General features: G+C 50.2%; 1 protein-coding gene across 3 annotated transcripts in view; it reads right to left on the bottom strand.

Moving 5' to 3' along the window:
* LOC119969258 (RCC1 and BTB domain-containing protein 2-like) overlaps window positions 1–27,864 on the bottom strand; it is a 133,451-nt gene that overhangs the window by 92,279 nt on the left and 13,308 nt on the right. For all 3 annotated transcript variants that reach the window (XM_038802632.1, XM_038802631.1, XM_038802633.1), the window contains exon 5: window positions 15,531–15,689. In XM_038802632.1, coding sequence (XP_038658560.1) covers window positions 15,531–15,689 — 159 coding nt within the window. The remainder of the gene's footprint in view (window positions 1–15,530; window positions 15,690–27,864) is intronic.

The raw sequence follows: 27,864 nt of genomic DNA, 5'->3' as shown, positions 1-27,864 counted from the left end.
CGTTGGGACTGTTGCCGTGCTGCTGGCGTTGGGACTGTTGCCGTGCTGCTGGCGTTGGGACTGTTGCCGTGCCGCTGGCGTTGGGACTGTTGCCGTGCTGCTGGCGTTGGGACTGTTGCCGTGCCGCTGGCGTTGGGACTGTTGCCGTGCCGCTGGCGTTGGGACTGTTGCCGTGCCGCTGGCGTTGGGACTGTTGCCGTGCTGCTGGCGTTGGGACTGTTGCCGTGCCGCTGGCGTTGGGACTGTTGCCGTGCTGCTGGCGTTGGGACTGTTGCCGTGCTGCTGGCGTTGGGACTGTTGCCGTGCCGCTGGCGTTGGGACTGTTGCCGTGCTGCTGGCGTTGGGACTGTTGCCGTGCCGCTGGCGTTGGGACTGTTGCCGTGCCGCTGGCGTTGGGACTGTTGCCGTGCCGCTGCCGTTGGGACTGTTGCCGTGCCGCTGGCGTTGGGACTGTTGCCGTGCCGCTGGCGTTGGGACTGTTGCCGTGCCGCTGGCGTTGGGACTGTTGCCGTGCCGCTGGCGTTGGGACTGTTGCCGTGCCGCTGGCGTTGGGACTGTTGCCGTGCTGCTGGCGTTGGGACTGTTGCCGTGCTGCTGGCGTTGGGACAAAGGTATTCTGCTTGATGCAGTCAAAGACCTGTAATTGTGCTTGCAAGCTGATGCACGAGTATATTTGGAAATACAGGGGGCGGGATTCTCCCAGCCCGGGGCTGGGCCGGAGAATCACCGCGAACGGGCCACACCGCCCTGACGCCGGCAAGCGATTCTCCTCAGAGCGGAGAATCAGTGTAATTGGTGCCAGCGTGGTTGGCGTGGCGCCAGTTGCGGGCTGCTCTACACGGCCATCCGCCGATTCTCCGGCCCGGATGGGCCGAGCTACCACAAGAAAAGAACAGAGTCCCGCCGGCACCGTTCTAACCTGCTCTGGGCTGGCAGGACCTCGGCGTTGAAGGGTCAGGTGGCAGCCTGGGGTGCCTCCGATGTGGCCTGGCCCGCGATTGGGGCCCACCGATCGGTGGGCCGGCCTCTGTGGCTGGGAGCCTCCTTTCCTACGCGTCAGCCCCTATCGCCCTACACCATGTTGCGTCGGGGCCGGCGCGAAGCACTCCAGCGCCGTGCTGCCCCCCCTATAGGGGCCAGAATTAGTCCTGGGACGAACACGACGGTGTTTACGACGCCATGGACACTCTGCTGCGAGATTGGGCAAACCCGCCCACAAACCCGCCCAGGAAATCGTAATCTATGGAAGAAAAGATTGAAACCCTGTGAGATGGGCCACCGTTGAAGCGATTTTTGGAGTATTAAGGCAAGATCTTCAAAGGTGACTATTCAAAACACCTGTGAGACAGACGGAGTTTCAGTGAGAATGGTTCACTCAGTGGGACTAACATTTGTGTGGGTTTTGAGAAAACCAATTGACATTATTTAGGTCCCATTTGCCGTTTATTGTGTTGTGTGGTGTGTCCAACCACAGTTTATCTGTTAATTCACATGTTCTATTTTCAGGGTAAGTATGAAGTCTATGGTTAGAGTAGAAAATATATATTGTAAATAGTTTTATCTTTCTGAACTTGTAAAGTTTATTTTTGTTTGTTCAGAACCTATGGAATCTGGTGAATTTATTTACTTAAAAAGCATCTTGAATTTCAAACTTTTGTCTACTTTAAACAAAACATTATTGGTCGCTAACTGGATCTCACCCATAATCTGGCATCTGGTCAAGGGCGGAATACTCAGCAATAGTCATCTCGGACCACACTATGTGGATGTGAGATTGGAACAAGGCAGGCCAAGCGCCCCCACAGAGGTTAAACACAACCTCCTCACCGACAAGGCCTTTTGTGAAAGGACGACACTGGCCCTCAACAAATACACAAATTGTAACCAGAACAGGGAGATCCCTCCACATTCTGGGAGGCTCTGACGGCAGGGATCGGAGGAGATGTGGACTGTACACATCCAAACCCCCCCCCCCCCCCCCCCCCCCCCCGAGGGGGACTTGAAGATGAAGCAGTTCCTAGACGGGCTGGTCTTCCCTGTTGTGGGGGAGGAAAAGGGGCAGGACTGGAAGCACAGTTGGGCCTAGAGGAGGTCATGGAGTGCATCAACTCCATGCAATCCAGGAAGATGCCAGGGATGCCCAATTACACGCTGGTCCTGCCACCCACACTGGCACAAGACTCGATCTTACTGATCCTGAAAAAAGACCTGGTGGAGTGTGGATCATACAGACCTATTTCAGTCCTGAACACTGATGCAAAAGTTTTAGCGAAAGGCCTGGCAAGACGACGAGAGAGTTGCATGCCAGAAGTGATCACGCTACATCATACCAGGTTTGTTACGGACTGACGATGAACATCACATGCCTGCTGAACGTGATCATGTCCCCACCCAGGGGGGAGGAGACATCAGAAGTGATCATCTCCCTGGATGCTGACAATGCCTTTGATTGGATGGAGTGGAATTACCTCTGAGGTACTGGAACGGTCCGGGCCAGTGTTCGCATTGTGGGTGAAATTGTTATTCAGCACTCCCATGGCGAGAATCCGGACGAATGCCACAAACTCAAACGTACTTCTGACTGCACAGAGGCACGAAGTATGGGTGCTCCGCTGTCCCCGCTGTTGTTCTGCTGGCAGTTGAGCCACTGGCTATCACGCTCAGATAAGCAGAGGAATTGAGAGACATCCAGAGAGGAGACAGGAGCAGAGTCGCTCTTAATGTGGATGACCTGCTGCTTTAGGTCTCAAACCCACAAGCCAGCATGGTAAAGTTAAAATTCCACAAATCGAACCCAACTAGTCTGGTGGAGGCTGCGAAGAAGGACCTGCGGAGGTGAACTCACTCCCACTCTCCCCGGTGGGGAGAGTGCAGACGATAAAGATGAATGTCCTGTCAAGGTTCCTATTCATGTTTAGATCGATCTCAATCTTCCTCTCCAAATCCTTTTTTGCCACGTAGACAGACTGATCTCGGTTTTTGTGTGGGCTGGACAGAGCCCCAGGATCCATTAAACCATTCTGCAGAGGGTACAGCACTTAGAGGGTTGAGCACTGTCAGACCTCCTGTACTATTACTGGACAGCAAACATAGAAAGAGTGCTGGGGACTTCCGGTGCGGTGATGCGGAGCTACGCCGCACGTTCGGAGACTCCCGCTTTTTTCGGACTTCTGGGCTCTTTTAAGGGCCCGTAACGGCGCTGGTCGGACTTTTCCCGGTGTGGGAAGACATCTGCTGCGCCTCTCTGCCGGTGGATGGACTGGACCAGGAGCGGGGCGGTCAAAAAAGCGACTTTGGAGCAGAGAAAGGTGCGAGGGAGGAAGACCAAGATGGCGGCGGGCAGGGAATCGGCAGCGTGGCGGCAGTGGGCGCAGGAGCTGCTCCATCGCTGCTTCAGGGAGCTGAAAGCTGAGCTGCTGGAACCGCTAAAGGCCTCACTTGACAAGCTCACAGCAACTCAGACGGCCCAGGGGGCAGAGATCCGCGAGGTCCGGCAAAAGGCCTCGGAGAATGAGGACGAAATCCTAGGCCTGGTGGTGAAGGTGGAGGCGCACGAGTTGCTCCACAAGAAATGGCAGGCGAGGATGGAGGAAATTGAGAACTGCTCGGGGCAGAAGAATTTGCGGATTCTGGGCCTCCCGGAGGGCCTACGTGGTCACGATGCTGGACTCGCTAATGGGAGCAGGGTCCTTCCAAGGTCCCTTGGAGCTGGAGGGGGCCCATCGAGTGTTGGTGAGAAGGACCAAGCCAAACGAGCTGCCAAGGGCATGCAGGTGCGGTTTCACCGCTTCGTCGACCGAGAATGTGTGCTGAGGTGGGCTAAGAAGGAGAGGAGCAGCAGGTGGGAGAATGCGGAGGTCCAAATTTACCAGGACTGGAGTGCGGAGGTGGCGAAAAAGAGGGCTGGTTATAACCGGTCGAAGGCAGTGCTGCACAAGAGAGGGGTGAAGTTTGGCCTGTTACAGCCGGCGCACTGTCACTTTGGGTCACTTATAAAGACTGCCAGTACTACTTTGACTCCCTGGAAGAGGCCTGGGCCTTTGTCCAGGCAGGGAAGCTGAACTCGGACTGAGGATTGAGGGGGGGTTGGGGACTGATGTATAGTGTTCGAAGGCTCTGTTCTCCCTTGCTCTTTTCTGTTGGTTTTGTTTTTTCTTTCTTGTGGGAAGCTTGGGGGATGTTTTGTAGGCCCGCTGTGTTGCGAGCCTTCTCTTCCCGCTTTTGGGTTGAAGGGCGGGGTCTAAGCTGGAGGCGCGGGTTTTTTCCTGCGCTGGAGTCGGAATGGGGGTTCTTCAGTTTGGTCCCCGATACGGGGGAGCCACCGGTTGTACCAGGGAGGATGGATGGAGGGTTTTTGAGCTGGCACAGGGCAGTATCAGGCGGATGGGGGACCTCTTTCTCGACGGGAGGTTTGCGACCCTAGAGGAGTTGGAGGGGAAGTGGGGTCTCCCCCCAGGGAATACCTTCAGGTATATGCAGATTAGGGCGTTTGTTAGGCGGCAGGTGGCGGAGTTTCCACTGTTGCCGCCAAGGGGGGTTCAGGACAGGGTGCTCTCGGGGACGTGGGTCGGTGAGGGGAGGATCTCGGCAATCTACCAAGTGATGCAGGAGGGGGAGGAGGCTTCGGTGGAAGAGCTGAAAGAGAAGTGGGAGGAGGAGCTGGGAGAGGAGATCGAGGCGGGGACGTGGGCGGATGCTCTGTGGAGGGTGAATTCCTCCTCCTTTTGCGCGCGGCTTAGTTTAATCCAACTAGAGGTGCTGCATAGGGCGCATATGACTGGGACAAGGTTGAGCCGGTTCTTTGGAGAGAGGACAGGTATGGCAGGTGTTCGGGGAGCCAAGCAAATCGCACCCACATGTTCTGGGCGTGTCCTGAGTTGGAGGGCTTTTGGCGGGGTGTTGCGGGGACCTTGTCAAGGGTGGTTGACTCCAGGGTGGAGCTGGGCTGGGGGCCCGCAATTTTCGGGGTAGCATCGGAGACGGGAGTGCAGGAGGTGAAAGAGGCCAGAATTCTGGCCTTTGCGTCCCAGGTAGCCCGGCACAGGATTCTTTTACAGTGGAAGGATGCAAAGCCCCCGAGCCCGGAATCCTGGATCAACGACATGGTTGGGTTCATCAAACTGGAGAGGGTCAAGTTTGCCCTGAGGGGGTCGGTGCAAGGGTTCTTCCGGCAGTGGCAGCTGTTTCTAGACTTCCTGGCGGTGCATTAGGGGGCGGTCAACTTCAGCAGCAACCCGAGGGTTGGGGGGGGGTGGGGGGGGAGAGAGAATGGGTGGGGGGTTACTTGTTCGCTATGGGGGATGGGTGTGTGGTTTCATGCTCATTATTTTTGTTTATTTATTGCTTTTGTATTTGGGGGGAGTTTACTGTTTTCTTTGCTTTCTTGGTTAAAATTTGTTGAAAATTTGAATAAAAATTATTTTAAAAAAAGAGAGTGCTGGGGGCAGAGTGGGTAGACAGAAGAGGCTTCATGCGCAGGTACATCTCTACGGGATGTGGTCCCTGCCCCACTCCCATTCTCCCTGGCCAAATACTCAATGAGCTCGGTGGTGGTAGCGTCACTAAGGCACCAGTTCAAGTTGAGAGACATGTCCATCTTGGCCCCCATTTGTAACAATCACAGATTCATCCCGGCCAGAATGGACACCATATACAAGACTTAAAGGGAGGAAAGAGTATTGAGGTTCAGTGACATGTACGTTGACGGCAGAGCGGCAACCTTGGTGGAATTAACGGAAAAGTTCCAACTCCCAAAAGGGAGCAAGCTCCATTATCTCCAAATGCGGGATTTACTCCGCAAATGGTCCCAGGGTCCCCCCAGTTACATCCTGCTAGACAGACTAATATCACAGGATGGGTTTGGGGAGGGAAAATGTGCAGGCATATACTGACGACTATTGGAGGAAGCAACGGTCTCACTGGATGGAACAAGCGAGAGGTGGGAAAAAGAGCGAGGCATCGAGATAGCGGGAGGCCTCTGGAGTCCTGATTTTTTAGATTAATTGAAAGATAAATTAGTTATTTAATCATGTAATCAAAAGCTACTCTTTTAGTTAGTTGCATTCTGAAACAGGGGTAAGTTGTGTCACACTCAACTGTAGCTGTTTAATTGTGCAACTGGTTTAATCCAATTTCCAGCGCATTGTAATTTGAGGCCTATATAAACAGATGCCAATCAGTGGCTAGTCTACATTGAGGGCCTGCTTTGGCTGTGTGAGAGTGCTAATGGAGTTGGGTGAACACAGGGAGTTAGGTGAAACTGAAAAGACTGAGTGCAGAGCTCAGTCTGGGCAGGAGCGAAGCATAGCTGAGTTTCATAAACACCAAGATCGGATTTCTGTTCTCACTGACTTTACAGTCAGTGTCACAGTGCAACAGTCATGAGTATAAAAAAGTGTTTCCTTTGGAGGATGGGAATAACTGAGTAACAGCACAAATAAGTGTCAGCCAGGGGTCATTATAATAAAGTAATATAAGTAAACAAAGTAGGGTAAGGGAAATAAAGTTAGCCTGAGGGAAGTAACTAAATAGTATTCTTATATAACTACGGTTTTGTTAAAAAGGGAGTACATAAGATGCTAAAGGGTAGTCATGACAGGAGAGCTTGCACCTGCGATATGTTCCTCCTGTGCTATGTGGCAAATCATGGAACCTTAAGTTGTCTCTAGTGACCACGTGTGTATGAAGTGAGTTCAACTGCAGCTACTGGCTAACCACATTTCGTAGCTGGAGCTGAGGGTGGATTCACTGTGGAGTATCCGCCCGCGATGCTGAGCAGGTAGTGTACAACACGTCTAGTGAGGAGTTAACCGCAGGCGAGGATCGAACAGGCAGAAAGGATATGGGTGACCACCAGGCAGAGTAGAGGAAGGCAGGTTGTGCAGGAGCCCTCTGTGGCCATCCCCTTTCTAACAGATATACCAATTTGGATACTGTTGGGGAAAGATGACTGTGTAGGGGAAGGCAGTGCGGCCAACTTCATGGCACCATGGATGGGTCTGCTGCACAAGACGGAAGGAGGAAGAATGTCAGGGCTACAGTGGCAGGAGAATCAATTATAATGGGAAGAGACAGGCGTTTGTGTGGCTGCAAAAGCGACTCCAGGATGGTATGTTGACTCCCTGGTGCCAGGGATGTCACTGAACGGCTGCAGTACATACTGAAGGGTGAGGGAAAACAGACAGATATTGTGGGATATTTTGGTACCAATGATATAGGCAGAAAAAGGGATGAGGTCCTCAAAGCAGAATTTAGGGAGCTCGGAAATAAATTAAAAAACCAGGACCTAGAAGGTAGTAATCTCTGTGAGTATAGCTAGTGAGTAGAGAAATAGGAGATTATTCCAGATCAATGCATGGCTGGAGAGATGGTGCAAGACGACGGGCTTTAGATTTCTGGGACATTGGGACCATTTTTGGGGCGGTGAAACCCATACAAGTAGAGGGTTTTGCACCTGAACCAAAATGGTACCAGTGTCCTTGCAGGGAGGTTTGCTGTGCTGTTGGGGAGGGTTTAAACTAACTTAGCAGGGGCCTGGGATCCTGAGAGCAGGTTCAGCAGCGTTAGATTAACAGCCAAAATTAGAGGAGTCATCGAAGTGAGTCAGGAAGGCATATAATGTTTAGACCAGTTAAGTCAATAGGGAGTTTGGCAAGATTAGATGGTATTCATTTTAATGCGAGAGTGTGACAAACAAGGCAGATGAATTGAGCGCACAAATTAAAACACGGGGATATGCTGTAATTGCTGTCACTGAGACATGGTTGAGAGAGGGGCAGCTCAATATTCCAGGATACAGAATCTTCAGCAGAGATAGGAAAGGAAGTAAAATCAATTACAGCAGTAAGGAGGAATGACATCTTAGAGGGCTCTCCAACCGAGGCCATATGGGTAGAACTTAAAAACCAAAAAGGAACAATAACACTGGTGGGAGTGTACAATAGGCCCCCCAAACAGTCTGATAGAAATAGGGTATCGGGCCCGCTGCCCGCGATCGGTGCCCACCGATCGCAGGCCCATGCCACCAATCGGTGCCATGGTTGTCCGGGACGGGCACTTTGCGGCGGTTTTCACGAACGCTAAAAAACGGCGAGCAGCGATTCGTGTCGGGGGGCGGGGGGGGGGGGGGATAGCGGGAGTTGTCGGGAAGGCCCTCCCGCTATTCTCTGACCCGTCGTGGGCAGCGGAGAATCACGCCCCACATTTCACATAATCGACAAGTTTTGCTAGAACAGGATAACAGATGACGCTTGCCCTTGTGCTCACATCTCCACACACCCTTGCAGGGGAAAAGACAACGATAACTAATCAATATAATCACAAGGGAGTAACGTCCAAGATTATAGAAGAATTGCAGGACAATTATACCATTTTTGTTCTCGAGAAGGCCTCCATCAAGACAGGATCAACGGACACTGCTCATCCAGATGAAGACAAGGAAAAAACCCCTCAAGGTAAAACACTAGAGTTGGTCCAGGAACAATCAAGAATTAACCAACCCCACCTCGGATTTCTCAGATTCGAACAAACAAAGCACCTTTACTTCCACCCAAGCAACCCACAGCCTCGGCCCCAGCCGGGACTGGGGAGAAAATGACTCGACCCACTCGACCACCTCCAACCTCTTACGACGAGCATAGAAGATAAGATAGGGCCAGTAGTCGAGGGGGCCCAACCGACCCCAGGCCTCCAAGATTAGATACGGTGTGCTCTGTCAAAACTGATGTACCCAGCCTCCAAATCCAGATTACTATAGCACGACAGTCAATTTTCAAACTTAAATCGGGAGCTCGCCTCCCACTTTTCACCAGGGACCGGGTTCACGGAGACACCTTGCCGGCCCCCACCTCCCGAACCCATCAGGGTACACGACACACCATCCAGTAGGATCCCAACATCTCGAAGGCAGGTCCTTACCAGGGAAATGTGCTCTTCCAAATGCACAAACTCTCATATGCCTCCACCGTTCTCCCAAGGAAAACTCGCAAATCTTTGAAGTGAGCGCTAAAGACCGGCACCACAGAACAGAGATCTTCATCCAGAACAACATTCTCAATGGCGACCATCATCTGGATGAACACAACACCACCACCAAGAGGGAAGCCCACTCACCAGCAACAACGCCTCTGAGAACTGGGCCCAACCACAGCCCACACCAACTACCACGGTTAAACAAGGATTTACTACAATTTATCTTGACTCCTCTTCACAAAACACCAATCAGGAACATCCAGGGACATTGCACAAGACATACATCCCAACGAAACACAAATATGAAATTTGCACCAAGATAAAATAAAGGATTACAGAGTGAACAGAGCCAGAGCTCATGAAAACACAGTTGCTCCCGCACTCACATGACTGAGAAACAGTATTATAAATACACATTTCAGGCACCAAGCTGTCCCTGGAGGGGTGAAGACTCAACATTCCGCAGCCCACCATTTAGTTCCCACAACATCAGCCACCTGATGGCACAGCCATGTGCATGGTGCTGCAGGCTAAAACTGTTGTGCAAGAAACACATCAGATAGGTGATCTCAGTCAGCAAGCAGACACGCCATGGAAATGCTGATGGCTGCAAGTATGAAAAAATTCAGTAACACAAGCCCTACCAATGTGTAATGATTTTCTTTGATTTTTTTAAATCCTCATTTTCCACATTTTCATCAAATACACAAAAGATAACCAACAATAACAAATACAGTATCAATCCCCCAACCAGCATCCCCTTCAACATACAAACCTAAATATCACCCATACATTCCAAATACAACAAAACAAAAAGACCAAAAGAGAATCAACGGTCATCCCATACACAATAAACAATGTGCTCAACCCCCCCAATAATTCCCCCTACTGTTCAATGGCATTCAATTCTTGAAAGTGCAAGATAAACAAAGCCCATGAATTGCGGAACAACTTCAAGAGTCAGAAATTTCAGTAGATCCACCCGCCAAGCCGAGGCACAGGGCAGAGAAGCTGGCCTCTACCCCAGCAGGACCCACCTCCGGGCAATAAGCGAGGCGAAGGCTAAGACATCTGTCCCTGCACCCGCCTACAGCCCGGGCTGGTCCAACACACCTGTAATGAACTCCAATTGGCTTTATTGGTTGGCCAATTGGAGTATGAGCTCCCTCAATGATAGCTCATTGAGGGGGCCCATATAATCACCTGTGTAGGCTTTGTGAGCCAGTCTCGAGTTGACTGGACTGCTAGCAGCACTGTTTGTAGCTGCTCCTGTAATATCGTTATTGTAAATAAATATTGGTGTGGTGACGGAACTCCTGCCTCCTGTGGATTACTACAATGGCGACGAGGTAAACTACGAATTTTGCAGAGACCAGCTGCCGCACTCGGAGGGTAAGCCTTGCCATTTTAAAAATGCCGTTTTTTGGGAGGTTAGAGGCATTCGACCCGGCTATTGAGGACTGGTCCCAGTATGTGGAGAGAATGTGTTACTTCTTCCGGGCAAATGATATACTGACGGACGAAAGGAGACGGCTTATCCTGCTGTCAGCGTGCGGACCCTCCGCTTTCGCCATTATACGTAGTCTGACTTATCCCGATGCACCGGACAGGAAAACTTTCCAAGAAGTAACGGAATTGGTGAAAGAGCACTACGACCCAAAACCACCCCTCATTTTGCGTAGGTACAGATTCTACACAGCGAAGCGGGAAGACAGGGAGTCAGTCACAAATTTCTTGACCCGCCTGAGAAGGCTGGTGGAAAAATGTGAGTTCGGCCTGACGCTAAATGAAATGCTTCGGGACCGGTTAGTGTGTGGTATAAACGACCTCACAATACAGAAACGCCTGTTGGCGGAAACGGAGCTAGACTGCAGGCAGGCGTTACTGCTCGCACTGTCCCTAGAAAAGGCAGCAAGTGGGGCGCAGGAACTACAGGGCACGCCAATGGAGGTAGATACCTGTGAGAGGGACTACCACAACGGGTCCTGCTACCAGATAGCCGCTCTCAGGAAAAACCTGAGGAATAGAGGGAAAAAGGAAAACCCAGAACTGCCCCCAAGTCTGCCAGGACTAACTGGAGACAGAGGGAAGTACCGGCTGAGGCTCCCCCAACAGAGAAGGACCGTTTCTGGCACCAGACAGAGTGGGGTAACAACGACAGAAACCCTAGAAGGAGGTGGCAAAAGAGGAATAACAGGTGGGGATGCAGCGAAGTACACAACCTAGACGCCCCATCCTCCTCCGAAGGGGAACAATTATATAATATTACAACGAAGAAAGCAGAACCCATTAGGATTACCCCACGGGTGAACGGGCGGCCGACAATAATGGAAATAGACACGGGTGCGGCCGTATCAGTAATGGGAGTGGCAGCATTTAGAAAAATCAAAGATGGACTCCAGCCACTAACCCTAACAAAAACATCGACAAGACTTAAAACCTACACGGGGGAACCCCTGGAAGTTCTAGGCACGACTCATGTACCTGTGGAATATGAGAAACAATTGCTCAGATTACCGTTGACGATAGTAGAGGGCTCCGGACTGAGCTTAATTGGACGGAACTGGCTGAAAGACATAAAATTTGATTGGAAATTTTCCAGAGTGGAAGCGGCCAGTTGAGTGGAGTAATCCAAAAATACCCGGAGGTCTTCCAGGAAGGTTTGGGGGAAATCATAGGCGCCAAAGCAACTTTGCACGTAGACCCAGAAGCCCTTCCAAAATTTTGTAAGGCCAGGCCGGTACCTTTTGCATTAAGAAAGAAAGTAGATGACGAAATAGAAAGGATATGGCGCGACGGCATTATCAGACCAGTACAATTCTCGGAATGGACAGCGCCGGTGGTACCAATTTTGAAGCCAGACGACTCGATACGTCTCTGTGGAGATTTCAAACAGACAGTAAACAAATACGCACTGCTGGACAAATACCCAATCCCGAAAATAGACGACCTATATGCCAAATTGGCAGGTGGGCTTTTGTTTACGAAACTAGACATGAGCCACGTCTACCTGCAGTTAAAACTGGACAAGGGCTCCCAGAAGTTCGCTACGATCAACACCCTGAAGGGCCTTTTTCGTTATACTAGGCTACCTTTTGGAGTGTCATCAGCCTGCGCTATATTCCAGCGTACGATGGAAAATATTCTGCAGGGACTACCGCAGGTGGCGATTTATTTGGACGATATCTTAATCACGGGTCGGACAAACAGGGAACACTTAAGGAACCTGGAGGGAGTGCTCAGGCGTTTCGCAAAGGCAGGCGTACGGCTAAAAAGGGAAAAATGTGTTTCTCTGGCCCCACAAGTGACGTACCTGGGATATAAAGTAGATGAGTCAGGCTTACACCCATTAGAAGACAGAGCAAGGGCAATAAAAGAAGCCCCAGCTCCCACCACGGTCCAGGAGTTACGATCATTTCTAGGGTTGGTAACCTATTATGGAAAAGTTATTGAAAATAGGGCATCCATCCTAGAACCCCTCCACCAGCTACTAAAAAAGGGGCAGGAATGGAAATGGTCCACCCGCCAAAACCGAGCATTTAGGGACATTAAGGAACAGCTGTCATCCGAAAATGTCCTAGAGCATTATGACCCAAGGAAGGAGTTGGTGGTCACTTGCGATGCATCCCCATACGGGGTAGGAGCCGTCTTAGCCCATAGAGGAAGGAATGGGGAAGAACGGCCAATAGCCTATGCTTCGAGGACCTTGGCGATGGCTGAGAGGAAGTATGCCCAAATCAAGAAGGAAGGACTGGCGGTGATATTCGCAGTAAAAAATTTCACCAGTATCTGTACGGGCGGAAATTCACCATAGTGACGGACCATAAGCTGTTATTAGGGTTATTAAAAGAAGACAAGTCAATACCCCCAATTGCATCAGCTAGAATCCAACGCTGGGCGTTGCTACTGGCGGCATATAGATACGTTCTGGAGCACAGACCGGGAACGCGAGTAGCACATGCAGATGCTTTGAGCAGACTTCCCCTCCCGGACACTCCGCCGCAAATACCAAAAGTAGAGGAGGCAGTAATGACTCTAAATTTTTTGGACACCCTACCAGTAGACGCACAACATATTCAGTTGTGGACGCAAAAAGACCCAGTTTTAGCCAAGATGAAGCATTTACTGCTAACAGGGGAACTGGAAAGACCAGTGGAGCCCAAGATGCACCCATACTGGAGCAGAAGGGACCAAATAACCATAGAAGACGGTATCCTATTATGGGGAGCCCGGGTAATCGTCCCAGCTCAGGGCCGTCAGGCAATCTTAACTGAGTTACATCACGGACACCCAGGGGTGTCTAAAATGAAGATGCTAGCTCGAAGCTACGTTTGGTGGCCAGGTTTGGACCGGGTAAACACGGCAAGCACAGCATCGACAATTGAAAAGCTCAGGGTCTCGTTTGCAACACATGGACTTCCGGAGGTATTGGTGTCGGATAACGGAACGGCATTCACAAGTGGGGAATTTGGAAAATTCCTGAAGGAAAACTGAGTCCGTCACAGCAAAACGGCCCCTTATCATCCAGCGACCAACGGCCTGGCAGAGAGAGCGGTCCAGACACTTAAAGCGGGACTCAAGAAGCAGTCGGCAGCGTCAATAGACACAAAGCTCTCCCGCTGGCTGTTTGATTACAGGACCACACCGCATTCCACAACGGGCATACCGCCAGCTGAACTCTTAATGGGAAGGCGGCTGCGAACGAGGCTGAGTCTCCTTTTCCCAAATTTAACGGGGAAAGTGGAGAAACAACAGGAGGCCCAACGCAGGGGGCATGATAATAGTCGGCAGCAGAGACATTTCCAGGCGGGGGCACCGGTTTGGGTCAAGAATTATGGGAATGGACCAACGTGGGTCAAAGGCATGGTAGAGTCCCAAACAGGGCCCATATCCTATGAGGTTTCAATAGGAGGTAAGGTGCTGAAGAAACACCTAGACCAAATAAGGGCAGCGGAACCACACCTGGAGGCAGGCGAAGCAGGACCGCCTCAAGCTGGGATAGCCCAGACGGAAAGGATACCCACACCCTAGCCCCGAGCAATTTCTCCAGACCCAGTCATCAGAGTCGGAGATGGACACACTCGACGAGGCCGCCGCGACACCTCTCCCCGAGGAGGAGGAAGAACAACTTCCAAGGAGGTCGTCAAGGAAAAGACGGGCACCTATAAGGTACACCCCGCCCACTTCGGAGAACGACCCGGCGGACAACACAGAGGTGACAGACCCAGACATGAGGAGCAGGAAGAAGCTCAGAGGAATGCCAGCTGGCAGGAATTCCTCGGACCTTGGAGGGGGGAGGGGTGTAATGAACTCCAATTGGCTTTATTGGTTGGCCAATTGGAGTATGAGCTCCCTCAATGATAGCTCATTGAGGGGGCCCATGTAATCACCTGTGTAGGCTTTGTGAGCCAGTCTTGAGTTGACCGGACTGCTAGCAACACGGTTTGTAGCTGCTCCTGTAATATCGTTATTGTAAATAAATATTGGTGTGGTGACGGAACTCCTGCCTCCCATGGATTACTACAACACCGAAAATGGCTTCCAGGGGTCCTGGTTCTAAGCCACATGTACCACCCCTAAGATTAGCTTAAAAAACACCCTCCAATATCCTTTTAGCTTCTGGCAGGACCAAAACATGTCAACATGGTTTGCGGGGCTCCTCCCACAGCGCTCACACACATCTTTCACCTCTCAAAGATTCGGCTCATCGTCGCCTCGTCAGGTGCGCCCTCTCCACAACTTTAAACTGTATCAGCCCCAACCTCGCGCACGAGATTGAGGTGTTTACCCTCCGGAGCACCTCACACCACAGATCGTCTTCCATAACCTCCCCCAGCTCTTCCTCCAACTTAATTTTAATCCCCTCCAAGGATACCTTGTCCTCTCCCAAAATCATCCCATAAATCACCGACACCACCCCTTCTCCATTCCCCCTGTCGTCAATACCTCTTCCAATAATGTGGAGGCCGGCGCTACCAGGAAGCTCTGACCTCTTTCTTGGCAAAATCCCGGAGCTGCAGATATCTAAATACCTCCCCCCTGCCCCAGTTCATATTTCTCCCCAACTCCTCAAGCCTCGCAAAACGACCTCCCAGGAACAGGTCTTTTAACACCCTGACCTCTCCTCTCAACTCTGAAACCTCCCATCCCACTTCCCTGGCTCAAACCTATGGTTCCCCTAATCGGCATCTCTATTGATCCCACCCACAACTTGTTGCCTGAACTGCCTCCAACTCTCCTCCATTCTAACCCATTGGGACTCCCTCCTTTCTCTTCTCTTCCCCCCCCCCCCCCCAAAATAAACAAGGTGATCAATTTCTCCACCTCCATGAAAACACCTTTGGCAAAAGGATCGGCAGGCACGGAAATAAAAACACAGCAACACATTAATTTTAATCGCGGACCCGACCTGCTAGTGAGAGGGAGACCATCCCACCTTGCCAAGTCTGCCTTCACCCTCCCCACCAAGCTTACCAAAGTGTAATGATGATCGTGTTAACATTTTAAATCAGAAGGTTAAACATTTAGTTTACCCTTGCTGATCACATCACATTGCTTACCTCTCCCTTATCCAGCACTGCCATGGAGGATGACTGACCACAGGCAATAGTGGTGACCACTTTATTTTGTAAGCAACTGGTCACTCTTCGTGGCGTTGGCTGATTAGAAGTAGATCCTGATCCTACTTGTCCACAGTTATTATAACCCCAGGCATAAACCTATCATAAAAAGTATAATAAATCCATTAGCAAAAAATTCCTAAATTGTATACAAGATCAAGAAGGGCTTATCCTCAATTTACATTAGTAAAGAACAGAATTTAGACAAAAACCCAATCTCACTTCCAGTGGCAGCCATGGAGTGAGTGTTCGCACACAGGGCAGCTCCGGCTCAAAGGCATTGGTTTGAGCTCTTTTTACCCAAATGGGTGGGGGAGAAATTTATACAGGAAAGTTTAGGTGACGGTGTGGAGGAGAAGATCCCCTCGTGAGTGGCATGTCTGCTGGTTATCAAACCCGGCAGAAGAAGGTTAAAGATCTGGCCAAGGAACTGGAAGAGACCTGTGGGACAGTAGCAATTGGGAAGATGGTGGAGGGGGAAGGATTGTCGCAAGTTGGAAAACCTCAGATGGAGCAGTTGATGACGTTTATTAGAGAGGAGTTTGGCCAGCAGTGAAAGGAGATGCACCAAGATGCATGAAGGTCAGTTCGAGAGAGCGGTAGCACCCTTGAAAGAATCAATGGAGAGAGTCGAGAAGTGCCTGGAGGCACAGAGATCTGGGTGGGAAGTATGTGATAGTGAGTGGGGTGTTGGCGGGGACGCCGGTGGCGTTAGTGAACGTTTACGTGCTGAATTGGGACTATGTGGGGTTTGTGAAGGGATTGCTGGGAATGATTTCAGGCCTGGTCACGCATCAGTTGATTACTTAATTTAATAATATCTATTGTCCTCAATTTACATTAGTAAAAAGAGTATTAACACTGCAATGAAGTTACTGTGAAAAGCCACTAGTCGCCACATTCCGGCGTCTGTTCGGGTACACGGAGGGAGAATTCAGAATGCCCAAATTACCTAACAGCACATCTTTTGGGATTTGTGAGAGGAGAGGGATGATTTGTAATTACGTGCTGGACCAGAGGGTGGACAGGTCGAGCAATAATCAATGGGAAGGTTGAAAATGGCAGACAGCACGGTGGAGCAGTGGTTAGCACTGCTGCCTCACGGTGCCGAGGTCCCAGGTTCAATCCCGGCTCTGGGTCACTGTTTGTCTGGAGTTCGCACATTCTCCCCTTGCTGCATGGGTTTTGCCCCCAACGATGTGTAGGGTAGGTGGATTGGCCACACTAAATTGCCCCTTAATTGGAAAAAATTAATTGGGTACACTAAATTTATACAAACAAAAGAGAATGGCAAAGGAGCTGGGGAGATTTAAGGAAAGGATGGGAATGATGGATCCGTGGAGGTTTGGGAACCCGAGGGAGTGGGAGTACTCCTTCTACTCGCACATGTACAAGGTATACTCCAGAATTGACTTTTTGTAGCGAGCCGAGCGGTGTTGGTGGGGGTGGTGGGGGCGAAGTATCCGGGAATCATGATCTCAGACCATGCACCGCACTGGCTGGAGATCAGGCTTAAGTTTGAGGCAGAAGCAGAGACCAGGATGGAGGTTAGATTCAGGAGTTTTGGCGGACAAAGGGTTCTGTGCGAAGGTGCAGTCAGAAGGTAATCAGAAATTATGTGGAGTTGAATCAGAATGGGGAGACATGAGAGGCCACAATTTGGGAGGAATTGAAGGCGGTGGCTCGAGGGGAGGTTATTTCATTCAAGGCGCAGAGATAGGAGGAGGAGTATGGACAGTTATAGAACGAGATAGTCGAGGTGGACAGGAAAAATTCGGGAGCCCCCACCATGGAGGGATTGGTGGAGAGGAAGCAGTTACAGGGGCAGTTCGATAGGTTGACTAAGGGGAAGGCAGTGGGGCAGCTGTGGAGGGCGAGGGGGTGCAGCATGAAAGTGAGCTAAATCTAGCCCATCAGCTACGGAGGCAGGCTGCGTCCAGGGAAATTCTGAGGGTGCAGACAGTGCTGGGGGAGGTAGTGTCGGAGCCGGGGAAGATTAATGAGACGTTCAGGGAGTACTATGAGAAGTTACATAGGCCTGGTCCGGATGGTGAGGAAGGAGATTATAGGGTGGTTTCTGGATGAGCTGGACTTCCCAAGGCTGGATGAGGAGAGGAGGCAGGCGCTAGGACTGTGAGAGGTGGTGGATAGCATAAAAGGGATGAAATCGGGGAAGGCCCTGGGGCCAGACGGTTACCTGGCGGAGTTCTATAAGGAGCTTTACTGGGAATGTTTAGCAAGGCGCTGGAGAAGGGGGAGCTACCAGAGACACTGACCTCGGCATTGATCACACTAATCCTGAAGAAGGGGAAGAACCCGTTGGAATGTGGGTCATACAGGTCCATATCACTGTTAAATACGGATGTGAAAGTGTTGGCTAGGTTAGTGCCAGGGAGGATGGAAGGATGCGTCCCGGGGTGGTCACAGAGGACCAAATGGGTTTTCTAAGGGGCAGGCAGCTTTATATGAGTTTATATGGGTGGGTAAGGTACCTCGGGTGAAGAGGGCCCTGCTACAGAGGCAGAGAGTTGGGTTGGCGTTACCAAATCTGTTGCACTACTATTGGGCGGAGAATGCGATGCGGTGGTGAGAAGGAGAGGGGTTAGGATGAAGAAGGAGTCCTGTAGGGGGTCCAGCCTGAGGGCGTTGGTGACAACCACTGGCACCAAGGACGTACACAGCCAGCCTAGTGGTACAGTCCATGATTCGGGTGTGGAACCAGTTGGGGAGACACTTTAGGACGGTGGGGATGTCGGTGCTAACACCGCTGCATGGGAACCATGGGTTTAAGCCGGGGAGACAACTGGCATGTGTAGTAGGTGGGGCTTGTGAGAGCGAGGGATTTATATCTGCAGGAGAGGTTTGCAAATCTGGAATAGCTGTGGGAGAGAGTGGAGCTGCCGAAGGAAAGCGAGTTCAGGTATATGCAAGTGAGGGACTTTGCATGGATGGAATGGAGAGGATTTTCCAAGCTGCCGGAGTATACCTTATTGTGGTGGTTGCTGCTCCCGGACGTGGAAGGGGAGGGTAGGATTGGGGATATATATATATATGGGTGGCTGGGGGAGCAGGGAGGGGCCCGTGTGGTGAGGATTAAGGAGACATGGGAGGAGTTTTACAGTTTCGGAAATGCCGGACCTGATGGAGGGAAGGAAGGCTGAAGTTGTGGCCTTTGCCTCTCTTGTTGCCCGGTGAGAGATTCTGTTGGGAGTGGCGGCCTGGATGGGGGACTTGCACGACCTTCTCCGGCTGGAAAAGATAAAATTCAAATTGAGGGGATCAGTGAAGGGCTTTGAGACACAGTGGGGACTGTTCATGACCATGTTTAAGGAACTGTTTCGCAGGGGTGGGGGGGGATGAAAAGGGGGGGAAACTTGTACAAACTGCGAGGTGTGGAGAATGTTTTTGATTTATTTATGTTTTTGTACCTTTGAATATGTTTGGAATAAGATACATATTCTCTCTCTCTCTATTGCCTTTGTGGAAGCAGGGATGTCTCCGATGGCTGAAGTGAATTACACATTGCCGGTCAAAGTGGATAATTTGGAGAATCATTCCAGGAGGCAGATATATTCGAGCTGTGGGGTTGCCAGAGGGCCCAACTCCCACAAAATATTTTTGGGAGAGGGTGGATTCACCTCCCCTCCCGAGCTGGATCGAGACCACTAGACACTCTGACAGAAACCCGGTCCCAACGAACCACCACGAACCGTTGTGAACTTTCACAGCTTCCGGGAAAAAAACAGGTCCTCAGATGGGCTAAGGAACTATAAATCAGGTGGCCACACCATCAAACTTTATTAAGACCTTGGTCCGGAAATGGCAAGGCAGCGGGCAGCGTTGAACAAGGTGAAAACCAGCCTGTATAAGAGTGGAATTTGATTTGGAGTGGTGTACTCACCACGGCTTCAAGGCGAAAGGCTGTTTTTTCGATGTGGTAGAAGAAGTGGATTTTTTTGTTTAAAAAAAGCATGGGCTGGGTGCAAGTTGATTGAGGTGTTTAGATGTTGGAAGTGGGCATATGGGGAGTTGTACATGTTTACATTTCTTTGGTCACAGAGGACCAGACGGGCTTCGTCGAAGGTAGACAGCTCACCTCAAACATCAGGCGCCTGCTGAACGTGATAATGACCCCCTCCGGGGAGAGAACACAAGAGGTGATCGTCTCCCTGGACGCAGAAAAGGCCTTCGACAGAGTCGAATGGAAATACCTCAGAGGTACTGGAGCGGTTCGGGCTTGGAACAGGGTTCATCGCGTGGGTAAAACTCCTATACAACGCCCCCATGGCGAGTGTACGGACCAACAATACCAACTCCCAATACTTCCAGCTGCACAGGGGCACCAGACAAGGATGCCCACTGTCCCCACTGCTGTTCGCACTAGCAATCGAACCGCTAGCAATTGCGCTCAGGGCAGCAAAAAATTGGAGGGGGATCTGAAGGGGAGGCAGAGAGCACAGAGTCTCACTCTATGCAGACGATCTGCTCCTCTACATCTCGGACCCACAAAGCAGCATGGACGGAATCATCGCGCTCCTGAAAGAGTTTGGAGCCTTCTCGGGCTACAAACTCAACATGAGCAAAAGCGAGATCAAAAGCGAGGGGGGGGGGGGGGCAGCACTAAAGGGGCTGCCGTTCAAACAAGCCCGACATAAATTCCGCTACCTGGGGATCTAAATAGCCCATGACTGGAAAGGGATCCACAAATGGAACCTCACCAGCCTGGCGGAGGAAGTAAAAAAGGACCTGCAAAGATGGAACACACTCCCACTCTCCCTCGCAGGAAGAGTCCAGACGATCAAAATGAACGTATTGCCCAGGTTCCTCTTCCTGTTTAGATCCATTCCGATCTACATCCCCAAGGCCTTCTTCATAGCGCTGGACAAACTTATCATGGCATTCGTATGGGGGGGTAAAAATGCTAGGATCCCAAAGAAGGTCCTACAGAAAACAAAATCCAGGGGGGGGCTAGCCCTCCCGAATCTACAATTCTACCACTGGGCGGCAACAGCCGAGCGAGTAAGGGGATGGATCCAGGAGCCAGAAGCCGAGTGGGTGCGTGCGGAGGAGGCCTCCTGCATGGGGACCTCCCTCCGGGCCCTCGCCACGGCAGCACTCCCATCCCCACCCAAAAAACACTCCAGCAGCCCAGTGGTGACAGCCACCCTCCAATCCTGGAACCAACTGCGGCAGCAATTTGGCCTGAACAAAATGTCGGACAAGGCTCCCATCTGCAACAACCATAGGTTCAAACCAGCACTGACTGACGCCACCTTCAAAAGGTGGAGACAGGACGGGGGGACACTGACAGTCAGGGACCTATACACGGACGACAGGATCGCAACACTGGACGAACTGACAGAGAAATTTCAGCTAGCTGGGGGGAACGAGCTACGGTACCTGCAGCTCAAAAACTTCCTACGAAAGGAGACAAGGACGTACCCACAACCGCCACGACAGACACTACTGGAAGACCTACTGGACGCAAGTATCCTAGAGAAAGGGAACTGTAGTGACATGTATGGCCGACTGGTAGATAGGGACGACACCGTACTGGACGCAACAAGAAGGAAATGGGAGGACGACCTGGGGATGGAGATAGGGTGGGGACTCTGGAGCGAAGCACTGCATAGGGTCAACTCCACCTCCACGTGCGCAAGGCTCAGCCTGACGCAACTAAAAGTGGTACATAGAGCCCACTTAACGAGAAACCGTATGAGCAGGTTCTTCCCGGAGGTGGAGGACAGATGTGAGCGGTGCCAAAGAGGCCCGGCCAACCACGCCCACATGTTCTGGTCTTGCCCCAGACTTGTGGAGTACTGGACAGCCTTCTTCGAGGCTATGTCCAAAGTGGTGGGGGTGAGGGTGGAGCCATGCCCGATAGTGGCGGTCTTCGGGGTTTCAGACCAGCCAGATCTATTCCTGGGGAGGAGGGCGGACGCCCTTGCCTTTGCCTCCCTGATCGCCCGCCGTAGAATCCTGTTTGGCTGGCGGTCAGCAGCACCGCCCAGAGCTGCAGACTGGCTGTCCGACCTCTCGGATTCTCTCCAAATGGAGAAAATCAAATTCGCCATCCGAGGGTCGGACGACGGCTTCCACAGAACGTGGGAGCCATTCATGCAATTGTTCCGGGACCTGTTTGTGGCCAACGTACAAGAGGAAGAATAGTCGGGGGAAGGTAGCCGGCGGGGAGGGGGGGGGGGGGGGGGGGGGGGGGGGGGGGGGGGGGGGGGCTACGGGCTCGTTACGGGGGTTTGATGGCTAGCTAAGGCCCAAAACCAAACTAAATAAATGCCAATAAACACGTTGGGGAATGTAAAATATGTATGCCGGCAAAGAGGGGGAGGCCACAGTTATTACTACGAAGATGCTCACCTGTAAATATATATGTTAACTTTTGCGTGTTTTTTTTTCACTCTCTAACAATTTGTAATTTGTTCAATATAAAACATGAAAACTGAATAAAAAACATTTATAAAAGATGTTTACATTTCTTTGTTCTGGTGTAGGTTGAGTGTTTCGAAATTTGTATTTGGGTGAGCGGGTTGAATGCTATGTGCGGGAGGGAGGTTTGTTCTATGTTCCATAACTGTTATGAGAAGTATATAGCTCCCTGTTGAAGTACAATGTTTTAAGGTTTCTTTTATACTTTATGTCTTTTTTCTGTTATGATTTTTCTTCACTCTGGACTGATGCTGCCTTGCTAGTTGAAAAGTTAGCTAACAGGAGCGGAGGGATGGGAGTGACTGCAGCTCATTATATTAGTTTTGTTTTAGATAATAAGTTAGTGTTTTTGTTTTGCTTGGGGTTAGGGCAGTGTTCTTCAAAGTCGGGGGCGCGATCTGCGGGTTGGTCGCGGGCGGGTGCTGCGAAGGTCGCGGAGCCGTTATCCACGGCGCTCCCGATCACGCAAATCCCCATACAGCAGCCAGCTTTTAATAACGCCGGCTGCAAGGGGCCGCGAACACGTTAAAAAAAAGTCAGCCACATTGCGCATGCGGCATGATGACCAGCGCGCATGCGCATTCTGCGAACGTGTTTTTTTAAAAAGAATCGGCCGCATTGCACATGCGTGCCCGATCATCGTGCGCGCATCTGCAATGCGGCCGATTTTTTTAACATGTTCGCAGAATGCGCATGCGTGCCGATAATCGGGCACGCATGCGCAGTGCGGCTGTTATTTTTTTTTTTAAACGGTTGCAACTTTTTGGTTTACAAGTTCTGCAGTGGTTTTTATTCATTTATTTTATTAATTTAATTTTTTTTCATTTTATTTTTTTTACAAGTTCGGGGGGGGGGGGTTTATTCATTTTTTTCATTTATTTTATTCATTTTATTTTTTTTTACAAGTTCGGGGGGGGGGGGTTTATTTGATAAACATTTACAGGAAAAACATGCAGAACTTTCGACAATTGAAGACTCCATGCTTTCCGACAACGGTAGGCTTCACCTTCATTCCACAGGTTCCACTGGAGGACCGTGTACGAGGGCCAAAGGGACCCAAAACCATTTCCTCCATTTTTGTCAGCAGCAAACAAGGTAAGAGAAAAAGGTGGGTCGCGCAGGTCGACCGGCGTGGGTCGCAAAGGTCGGCCAGGTTGGGTCCCAAAGGTTGGCCGGTTGGTAAAAATGGGTCCCCGGAAAAAAAGTTTGAAGAACACTGGGTTAGAGTTAGTAGGAGTAGGTTTGTGGTTTTTGTTCACCTTATTGTTTTTTGTATGTATATTTGGTATAGTTTGAGGGTGGGGCAGGGATAGTTTGTTGACAGTGACTACAGATTTTTCTTTGTTTTCCTTGCTTGTCGTTTGGCAGCCATCTTGGATTGGCTTCGTGCCCGTACTCTGGAATAACCCTTCTTTGTGGAAATGGCTGATTCCGAATCGAGAGGCGGGTGTGAAGCCCCCAATTCATTTGGTCAACATGAACGTAAGGGGATTGAATGCCCCAATGAAAAGGTCAAGGGTATTTGCTCACTATAATAGTTTGAATGCTGATACGTTGTTTCTTCAGGAGACTCATTTGCAGGTCTGGGACCAGACAAGGTTGCGGAAGGGTTGGGTGGACAGGTGTTTCTTTTGGGCTTTGATGGTAGGGCTTGGGTGCAGCAATTTTAATGAAAGGGGCTCAATTTTCGGCCACTAAGATTATAATGGGCCCTAATGGTAGACGCGTGATTGTTAGTGGGCCCTTGGCAGGCAGCTCGGCGGTCCTAGTTAATGTAAATTGGGATGATACAGGTTTTCTTAATGAGCTGCTAGCCTCCATTCCTGATCTGAACTCGCATCAGCTAATCTTGTGGGTGACTTAAAACTGTGTTCTGGATCCAAGGATGGATCAATCCAGGCCAAATCTCTGACTCCATCAGATGTGGCAAGGGTGTTGTTGACTTTCAGGGAGCAGGTCTGTTGACTTTCAGGGAGCAGGTGAGGGGTTCGGTGGGATCCATGGTGCTTTTTGTACCTGATGGATAAAGATTTTTCTTTTTCCCCCCCTGTCCATCAAATTTACTCTCAGATTGACATTTTTGTGGTGGGGAGGTCTATCTGCCGTTGGGTGAAAAGGGCAGGGTGTTTGGCTATTGTGATCTCAGACCATGCCCCACATTTTGTGGATTTGATACTAGAGTCAGGTCCCTCCCAAAATCCTCCATGGAGCTTAGATGCGCCGTTGTTGGCAAAGGATTTTGCGAATACATGTCCTCCGCCATTGCGGAATATATTGAATATAATAAAAGTGAGCCTATCTCACCTTCTATGCTGTGGGGAGTCCTCAAGGTGGTCATCTGGGGAAGGGGGGGATAATTTCCTACAAAGGACTCATGGAGAGGACCGAGAGGGTGGAGCAGCAGAGGCTGGTGGATTCCATCCTTGAGCTAGACCACAGTACTCGTTTGCCTCTACCCCAGAGTTGCTTGCAAGTAGGAAAAGCTGCAGGCTCAATTGGAATTACTCTCAACAGGTAAGGCGGTGAGCCAGTTTTGATGTTCGAGGGCGATTTTTATGAACATGGGAGAAAGCCAGTCGCATTTTAGATCATCAGATGAGGCAGCAGGTTGCCTCCAAGGAGATTTTGCAGATAAGGGACTCCGGTGGCAGTTTGGGTTCTGCCCTGCTGAAGGTCAATGTGCTTTGGAAACATTTTATTGGGATCTCTATAGATTGGAGCCCCTGGAGGAGAGTTTGGCCATGATGGAAATTTTGGATGTGTTACTAGAGCTGGGAAGAGTTGCAATCCCCACTGGGCCCCGAGGATTACGAAATGCATTTGGTTAATGTAGACAAGTAAAGCTCCTGGCCCTGATGGATTCCCCATTGAGTTTTAGAAGATGTTTACAGGGTAGTTGATCCCTTTAATGACTCCTTGTCCCAAGGTTTGTTGCCCGTTACATTTGTACAGGCCTCTATTTCCCTGATCCTGAAGGAGGACAGGGACCATATGGAATTTGGGATGTTTAGACCCATTTTGCATTTGAATGCAAACATTAAATTACTCCCAAAAGTGCTGGCACTGCAGTTGGAGTCCTGCCTCCCAGAGGTGATCATAGAAGACCAGACTGGCTTTGTCACGGGTCAGCAAGTGTTGGCCAATATATGTCGGATATTAAATATTGTCCTTTCCACCTCTCCAGTGCCTGAACCAGAGGTGATTGTTTACATGGATGCCGAGAAAGCATTTGACAGGGTGGAGTGGCGATGTCTCTTTGAGATTCTGAAGACGTTTAGCTTTGGACAAAAATAAACATCCGTGATTTGTTTACTCTATAGGGCCCCCACTGTTAGTTTTGCACAAATGCCTGGAGCTATTTTCTGCTGAATAGGGGTACGAGGCAGGGATGTTCATTGTCTTCGCTTCTATTTGCTTTAGCAATTGAACTGCTGGTCATAGAGTTAAGATCTTCCAGTAAGTGGAAAGGGACAAATCGGGGAGGGAGGGAGCATAGGGTATCCTTGTACGCAGATAATCTGCTTCTTTATATTATGGACCCAGTATCTATTATAATAGATAGTAATAGAGAAATACAGCACAGAACAGGCCCTTCGGCCCACGATGTTGCGCCGAACTTTTGTCCTAGGTTAATCATAGAATTTTGGACAATTTTTCATGGCCAATCCACCCAACCTGCACATCTTTGGACTGTGGGAGGAAACCGGAGTACCCGGAGGAAACCCACGCAGTCACGGGGAGGATGTGCAGACTCCACACAGACAGTGACCCAAGTCGAAATCGAACTTGGGACCCTGGAGCTGTGAAGCAATTGTGCTATCCACAATGCTACCGTGCTGCCCTTGAGAAGTTAACCTACACTCCCTTATTCTACCCTAATCCAAGTACCTATCCAATAGCCGCTTGAAGGTCCATAAATTTTCCGACTCAACTACTACCACAGGCAGTGCATTCCATGCCCCCACTACTCTCTGGGTAAAGAACCTACCTCTGACATCCCCTCTATATCTTCCACCATTTATCTTAAATTTATGTCCCCTTGTAATGGTGTGTTCCACCCGGGGAAAAAGTCTCTGACTGTCTACTCTATCTATTCCCCTGATCATCTTATAAACCTCTATCAAGTCACCCCTCATCCTTCTCCGTTCTAATGAGAAAAGGCCTAGCACCCTCAACCTTTCCTCGTATGACCTACTCTCCATTCCAGGCAACATCCTGGTAAATCTCCTTTGCACCTTTTCCAAAGCTTCCACATCCTTCCTAAAATGAGGTGACCAGAACTGCACACAGTACTCCAAATGTGGCCTGACCAAGGTTTTGTACAGCTGCATCATCACCTCACGGCTCTTAAATTCAATCCCTCTGCTAATGAACGCTAGCACACCATAGGCCTTCTTCACAGCTCTATCCACTCGAGTGGCAACTTTCAAAGAACTATGAACATAGACCCCAAGATCTCTCTGCTCCTCCACATTGCCAAGAACCCTACCATTAACCCTGTATTCCGCATTCAGATTTGTCCTTCCAAAATGGACAACCTCACATTTGTCAGGGTTAAACTCCATCTGCCACTTCTCAGCCCAGCTCTGCATTCTATCTATGTCTCTTTGAAGCCGACAACAGCCTTCCTCACTATCCACAACTCCACCAATCTTCGTATCATCTGCAAATTTACTGACCCACCCTTCAACTCCCTCATCCAAGTCGTTAATGAAAATCACAAACAGCAGAGGACCCAGAACTGATCCCTGCGGTACGCCACTGATAACTGGGCTCCAGGCTGAATATTTGCCATCCACCACAACTCTCTGTCTTCTATCGGTTAGCCAGTTTGTTATCCAACTGGCCAAATTTCCCACTATCCCATGCCTCCTTACTTTCTGCATAAGCCTACCATGGGGAACCTTATCAAATGCCTTACTAAAATCCATGTACACTACATCCACTGCTTTACCTTCATCCACATGCTTGGTCACCTCCTCAAAGAATTCAATAAGACTTGTAAGGCAAGACCTACCCCTCACAAATCCGTGCTGACTATCCCTAATCAAGCAATGCCTTTCCAGATGCTCAGAAATCCTATCCCTCAGTACCCTTTCCATTACTTTGCCTACCACCGAAGTAAGACTAACTGGCCTGTAATTACCAGGGTTATCCCTATTCCCTTTTTTGAACAGGGGCACGACATTCGCCACTCTCCAATCCTCTGGTACCACCCCTGTTGACAGCGAGGACGAAAAGATCATTGCCAACGGCTCTGCAATTTCATTTCTTGCTTCCCATAGAATCCTTGGATATATCCCGTCAGGCCCGGGGGACTTGTCTATCCTCAAGTTTTTCAAAACGCGCAACACATCTTCCTTCCTGACAAGTATCTCCTCAAGCTTATCAGTCTGCTTCACGCTGTCCTCTCCAACAATATGGCCCCTCTCGTTTGTAAATACTGAAGAAAAATACTTGTTCAAGACCTCTCCTATCTCTTCAGACTCAATACACAATCTCCCACTACTGTCCTTATGATTGAGGTAATAGGTACAGGTTGAATTTGGACAAGAATGAACACGTTCCGGTTAACCCTGCAGGAGGGGAGCCCAACTGGGAACGTTACCTTTTTGCATTGCCAGATCTAGCTTTCGTTATCTGGAAATCCAGGTTGCCCACCATTGGGCCTCACTCCATAAACAAAATTAGTCTGGTGAATGGGGTCTAATTTGACTTGCAGAAGTGGGATTACCACCCCCTGTCCTTAGCGCTCAGACTATTAAAAAGGATCCGTAGGGTTTTCCCAATTTGCTATTGTATTGTTGGACAGCCAATATAAGTATTGAGA

This window comes from Scyliorhinus canicula, chromosome 7, assembly GCF_902713615.1.
Source record: "Scyliorhinus canicula chromosome 7, sScyCan1.1, whole genome shotgun sequence".
Lineage (NCBI taxonomy): Eukaryota > Metazoa > Chordata > Chondrichthyes > Carcharhiniformes > Scyliorhinidae > Scyliorhinus > Scyliorhinus canicula.
The sequence above is the reverse complement of the archived record's forward strand: the minus strand, read 5'-3'. Positions and strand labels throughout refer to the sequence as shown.